Source organism: Schistosoma haematobium, chromosome ZW (genome assembly GCF_000699445.3).
Source record: "Schistosoma haematobium chromosome ZW, whole genome shotgun sequence".
Lineage (NCBI taxonomy): Eukaryota > Metazoa > Platyhelminthes > Trematoda > Strigeidida > Schistosomatidae > Schistosoma > Schistosoma haematobium.
The window spans coordinates 78,010,012-78,017,066 of NC_067195.1; the positions used below are offsets into that span (position 1 = coordinate 78,010,012).

Sequence of the window (7,055 nt, forward strand, 5' to 3'; positions counted from 1 at the left end):
GTTGCATTTGAGAATGCCGTCTCCACAACAAATGTGATGAATGGGTCCAACGTAATAACTAGTCTATAGTGTATACTTAGATCGTTTATGGGTGTTAACTCATATCAGTAACAAAATTCCAGATAGATTATAGAAGTCTTCGTACGAACTAGTAACAGATAGAAACCGAACATACCGGAAGTGATACACGTATCATTGATGAAATTGGATGATCGTTATTATAAAATTGAGGATGTTGCTATGTTTGGACAGATTACTAGTTCACCTAATCTGAAAACAGAACGAAGACTGTGACACAATGACAGATGAGCTAGCTATCCCGACGCGTCCCAGCCCCGCTAACTAGAGGGAGACGTTCAAGTTCGGAAGAAGGAAATAAATTCCACAAGCAACCAGAAGCACGAACAACAACAGCAAACACAAATCAAGCGTATGATATACAGCATAAGAATGTCCTTGGGAAGCGCCACAAAATAGCGTACTAAAGGATACAACGAACCAATAGCGTTTAAGATCCTCCCAAGTAGGAAATACGACATGAAGGTAAAAAATAAGCGCTTTTGGCGCAAAAACAAGAAATTCAAATTCTTAAAATGGAATTACAAAAATAGGATATTAACCAAGTGAGCTCTGCGGATCTAACACCCCCAACAGATGCGAACCACAACACACTATTTAAACTTAGTTATTCTGATAGTCATTCAACCTGGAGGTCCTAATTTCCATTCCAAATAATTTAGTAAGGTGTTTATAGATGAGAAACTTAAAGTTAGAAAGGAATATATACAGAGCTACATCTTATTTTAGCTGGTTTTCTAGCTGACATTAAGGTGTAAGAATGACTATCTTAAAATGGATTTTCTAAATTCAATGTTAGGTATTCCAAAACTTACATGTATTATGATTAGAAGGCTGACAATACTGTTCAATCATTTAGGTTGAAGAAGATAGATTATTTTAGATGAAGTGGTCAACTAAAACGTCAATATCAGAAGGGGTTTTGTGGAGATTTTAGTAATTTCAATAGTTGAGATCATGAGTCAATTGAAGCTAGACCACCATGAAAAACCTTAAAGCACTTGACGGCCATTTCGTCCTAGTATGGGACTCCTCAGCAGTGAGCATCCACGTTAATACTCTAATGTATATAGTTCATTGAACTAACCAACCACTTTGATTATGAAAAACAAATATGTGTAGAAATAATGTTCAATAATTTACAAACTTGTATAACAAACAATTCGATAGAAATAATTGAACACATAATACTATTTACATAAATTATTGATAATTTTAGGGTGAATTTACATATGGTGGTACAAGTTTTTCTGTATAATGCTCTATAACTGTATCACATAGTTGATCTGCTATTTCTAAACTGATGCCAACCATATCTTCTCTCCAAGATGAACTTTCCATTCGGCGTATATCACGAATTAAATAACTGGATTAAAAAAGTAGAAGATTATTTGCTGATATTTACAAATTTCTTGAAACAATACCACACAATACTAATTGAATTTGAGGAAGCAGTTATATAGATGTTTCATTTTAAGTACTTGCTTACTTACTTACGCCTGTTACTCCTCGTGGATGAGCAAAGGCCGATCACCAGCATTCTCCATCCATTTTAAGTAACAGTTACTTTATAAAAGAGAATGTTGATTTTTATATCGTTCAGATAAATATATGGAAATGTGTTACGAGTAATTGATGGTTTCAAGCAATCACAGGAATTACATTATCTTATTTCTTTAAATATCGATGGTAAATGTTTCACTTTACACTTTACTAGGTTGTCACAACACACCACTGGAGAGGGAAAGTTGATGAAAGTCCAGGTTAGAATATAGAAATTATAGCCATTGAAGTATGCTGTATTTCATAAACTCTTCTTTAATGGTCCAAATTACCGAGAATCCACCTCCTATTTTCTGGTTATAAAAGTATATTTTATGTCTCTTTATACAGGAACAATATGGTATCAGTATTGCGTTGGGTAGATACTAGTCAATAGCTGCTGTTTTGCTGGGATAGATGACTCGATCAGGGTAAAAAGTGAATGCCAAAGGAAACAATGTTGACACTGGATTAGATCTTAGATACAACCAATGATATATACCAGAAATGAACACAAACATACTTGATGTTATGGTGCTGTTCTGAAATTTAAATGTTTAGATTGTATTTCCAGGCATAAAAGATAAGCGTCTGCGTGATCAACCACGAATATCGGTGAAATAGGAATTATCTTTTGTAAACTTATGCAAATCAACCTCTCAGTCAATCAGAACGTAGAACCTGGTACGTATGTACATCCGTTCAACCTCTAGATAACTCACATTTGTTCCCAAAAGTCAGTGTCTATTTGCTACTCAGTAACTCTGTGTTAACTTAAGTATGAATTTGAGTACATAACATAAAAACCAGATGCTAATACTCAAAACATCAAAAAAATCGATTTCACATGAACGCTTAACCTCTATATCACGGCCAAGGAGTCTCGTACTAGGACAAAACAGCCGTACAGTGCTCCCAGGTTTTCAGTGGTGGTCTAGCTAAGATCGACTCATGAACTCGGCTGTTACAATAAATAATATTAGTTTGAAAATGATGTATGGTGTATGACTCCATAGATTTGGATTCATAACTGCTAAATTTCCTAAAATAATTTAGGTGATGACTGTAGATTTTAATTAGCCATAATACAAATATAAGTAACAAAATAAGATGTAATATACGTTAAGTTCAAAATTACCTATCATTTTGACGCCATTGTAGTCGAGTATCATACACTCGTATTAGTCCACCATCAATACGTAAGAAAAAACGTTGTAATAAAAAGAAACCAGAAGACATTGCGCGAAACTTTATATTCAGAATAGATACACCATTATCACCTAGTTCATCTTCATATAGCGTTGTATTGACAAAAAAGCGAATAGGATCTTTCCGACGTAAATACTCCATATCTAAACCCTCAGAAGTTGGAGATATACTCCAGGGACCTATAATGAAAGTAATTTACCAATCACGAAATCATTGTCAAGCTATTTAAACTGAGTGCACATTGTCATATAACCAAATGGAATACTATCGTGCTATTGATTACAATCCTATAAGTTGATATACTTGGGTGAAAAATGTAAAACCACATCAGTCACATCTGAATTGTGTGGTGAACAACACAAAGTAGGACTTGGAAAACACCATGAGTTATCTTCAAATTTACGTAACGTGCAAGAATTAAGCCCGACAGTAAGATCATAATTTTATTAAGCAGAGTGACCATCTATACATATCCCTCGATGATTTATTTGCTAACAGAAATCTCATTACGTTTATCCTTGTATATAATATTTTATAAACGACCATGTTTTACAGATAAAAGAACTGTTCCTACTGGCTAACATTCTTGTCTTTTGATAACCATTTACTTGAGGGAGGTTGCACCAATAATTTGGCCTCATGAAAAGTTATCGTTTGAACACATGGTGTCATCTGTCAGTCAAAATTTCAATAATTTGCTTTAGAAACCCCAAAACGTGATCGTTATTCACGAAACTTTCGAAACAATTCCCTAGAACGGTGACGACACGGATGCTATGACGGAGAAGAGTATATAAACGTAAACAAAACTCACCAGACAAAGTGCCTGTATACGGAGTAGTGAAAGTCCAGTCATATGGTTTATGTGGCAGTATGTCTTCTTGATTAGTAATTCGAGAATCTCTCCAGTCCTTTGCAAATGGTACCTTCGGTGTGTTGAGATTAGTATTAAGTAACTCACCTCTATAGTTATATTCTTTGGGTCGACTAATTTAAGAGCATCAAGTGCATTAAATTCAATTTTGCATATTTGTTCATTATTTGGTTGACAGAAACAAATTGATAAGGAATTTTGATCGAATATCATTTCAGGAATCGTTGGAAGTTCTAAACTTCTTTCAAACGCCTCTCTTTCTTCGCCAAGAGATTTTAAAATATGATGTTCTTTGAGAATAATTAACCAGTCATCTAGACGGTGCTGAGAAGACTTGACACAAGCTTGTTCCATTAGGGTTTGACAAAATAATCCTATCAAATAGGTTCTGAACAATACAGGATCAGTCAAGCCCGGTATAAAATAAGTACAAGAGTAACACGATCAATATCTACAAGATATACAAAGAAATTATTTAAAAAGTTACGAATTGTAAGAAACACAAACATACTTATCTTAATACATTACTATAATAAAGTTAGTACGTCAGAACCAGGTATTGCAATAAGTAGGAGTAACAAAACACATACAAGAACTTGTATAACACAAACATCCGATAACAATATATAGTTTACCAATATTACAAAAATTTTGGTATATTACATCAAAAAAGTGTATTAAACAAGGTGGGATGGTAGTATTGTGAAAGACAGAGGGTTACAAAATCAATGAATAAGTAGGTATGAACGGTAGCTAGTGAGAGATGCACTTCAATTGGGAGATTGATTCAACTTTTACGAAGAACATAGTAAAATACAACCGCAAGATTCTAGCAGGCTTCTATTTTATGTCATCCCTGTTAACATTCAACACTACTAAGATGCAAAATTAAAAAAACCAAACCAGAAAGTAGTGATGAATCTATAGATGCCAGTTTTATACAGTTATTGCCCAGAACACTAAATGTTATCAACAATTCTCCCACTTCGAACCAAACAAGATATAAATACTTTAGGAGTTTCAAAACTAGTTTGCGATGAGTATGAAATCACTAAAACTCTTACTAAGGTTATATCGATGATGTTACTTTTCAACGCTTGAATCAGCCGAAATTAACATAGAACTTAAGATAAAAATGTATCAGTATACGTTCACAAACTATATAGATACAGTGAAGAGGAATCAACAAGATAAACAAAAAAGTCAAAATAGTAACCCCATTGACCATACCTACTCACCTTACTTGCTCGTTTACTAGGTATTTAGGTGTGTTACTCTTTAAGTGTGAGGGCTGGTAACACATGGTTACTAAAACAGAAGTACGTGAAACGGGGTTCGAACCTGTGATTTAGGAGGGGAGCATTAGACGTCCTAATCACTAAGCCACTGGTCCACTAGAACTTGAGGAAATATTTTTCATTTATTCACTCCATGAAGATTGATTACTATCCACAATTGTAACATACTTATAAAGAATAAGTTCTAAAATGTACGAATATATTTGTGGAATAGAAGGTATGAAACAACGAAACCCGAAACCCAGAAAATAAGGAATGGATGCGTCTGAGCCACTTCACTACGAGTCCAATTATTGATCAAAATTACTGGCAGGACTTCGCCTTCTCAAACACAGGGAGACGAGTTTCCGGATATTTGTCATTTCAAAACAGACAGCGAAAATAAATGTTTTCCCCAGATTTTTTAAAGCCACACTAGTATATCTGAAACGATGATCGGCAGACAGTTCATTTTGTATTTAAAAACTGTTATTTCCTAGAAATGAATACTGGAAGAAAGTTACTCCAGGTCTTTATCAGACTTGCAAACCATATACCACATTCTAATACTGCTTGGTCTACTTTTCTTTATACGAGCGTTGCCAATAACGATGGTTAGTAGTCAGATAATAAAACTTAGAATTACAGGTAACTGATTTCCTTCATAAAAAAGAGACTGGAGTTTATATGTAAAATATCATCCGCTTAGATTTTAAAAAGCATACAAAAAATTACTACGCTGCCAAATATTACGGTCGAGATAATGATTTCTTAGGATATCTTAGTCATTCGAAACTACAACCTATTACGTCGAACTACACGCCTGACATAGATAAGACCAACCATGAAAGACTTGATTCTGCACAAAGGAAAATATCAACAAGGGTAATCATCGAATCGAATATATTTGATTTAGTGACTATAAGTAGGATTTGTTCACGAAGGATACTTAAAGCACCTCACGCCGACCAGAGTCGTTTGAGTCGACGTGAAATTAAAACGGCAGTTAGTGTGAAGAATATAACATCAGATCTGAAGGATAATCATAATAATACAAGCTTCAGATAAGTCAAGTTGTCAGCGATTCACCGACTAATAGGTACTATGATGATGTGCAGGTACTGAAACCAACCATCACATCCATTTACATCTTAAAAACACCGTTATCTTATAACACCAGACCATAGCTTGGTGTTTATCGCAGAAGTTATGGAAGCTATGTCGAATAACGCATGAAACCGCCCGTTGAATTCTGAAGCAGTGAGGAGGGAACTGGTAAACATTCATTTGTAAGAGACTAGGTAATAAAGTTACTCCAATCCAAGCCTTGTATATAAACTGAATGCCAACTTCTACAATGAAACCTTCCTGAAATGACCAGTAAGTTACATGTGCCAAGGTCACATCCAGCTAATCAAATTAAGCGGTATATTTTTACTATGAAAATTAGGTTGACCTGACTATCCTAAATACCCATTACAATATTGTCATTTTGGCCCAAACATCAAACTTTGCCGAGAGGAATCGGCAGACTGTTGATTCCTTTTGATATGTATTTCTATAGTATGGAAGTGTTCTATTCGATGTATTCCTTGTTGAAACTGCATGAGCGAATGCAGATTAGGCAATAGTAGCAGCGACCATGGATTAATGCAGGGTAACCACTCACAACCCAAACAAAATCAGAGTATAAGCCAAGCTGTCTTTTAAAAGAAACTTCGTCAGCTGCTATTGCTATCGTCACTGGTCGGGAGTTTCTTAGTGCACTGTTACTAACCTCAAACGTTTGCTTGAGTTTTGGTGCAGGCTTTTTCATTTCATATCCTTGGTGGGTTGACCCTTAATTAGGGGTTGTCACTGAAAACTAGTAGTGTTATACTGCAATAAAGCAGGTCATGTGTCATATGATACATCTGGATTATATTCCACTAATCCCACAGTACTTCATTGGTTATAAACAGAGGGCTTCCAGAAAAGCTAAGTTCGCTTTGTTTTTTTGGTCTGAGTGCCTTTTTAGTTGTTCTTCTGTGAACACGATCCAAGAAAGCAATACATTTTCAGGTTACAGTGACGTA

General features: G+C 35.0%; 1 protein-coding gene across 1 annotated transcript; it reads right to left on the reverse strand.

Moving 5' to 3' along the window:
* On the reverse strand, positions 1 to 6,421 carry MS3_00004451 (uncharacterized protein). The gene is made up of 4 exons (XM_051212371.1): positions 3,791 to 6,421; positions 3,644 to 3,755; positions 2,759 to 3,008; positions 1 to 1,444 (listed from the first exon to the last, which is right to left on the reverse strand). The coding sequence occupies exons 1-4, from the start codon at positions 4,055 to 4,057 to the stop codon at positions 1,294 to 1,296; spliced, it is 780 nt and encodes a 259-aa protein (XP_051072550.1). The 5' UTR covers positions 4,058 to 6,421; the 3' UTR covers positions 1 to 1,293.
* Positions 6,422 to 7,055: the final 634 nt, after the last annotated feature.

Coding starts and splice junctions, on each gene's coding strand:
- MS3_00004451 (XM_051212371.1), bottom strand. CDS start 4,057: ATGGAACAAGCTTGTGTCAAGTCTTCTCAGCACCGTCTAGATGACTGG. Junction 3,009..3,643: donor GTATACAGGCACTTTGTCTG/GTGAGTTTTGTT, acceptor CTTTCATTATAG/GTCCCTGGAGTATATCTCCA. Junction 1,445..2,758: donor CAATGGCGTCAAAATGATAG/GTAATTTTGAAC, acceptor TTTTTAATCCAG/TTATTTAATTCGTGATATAC.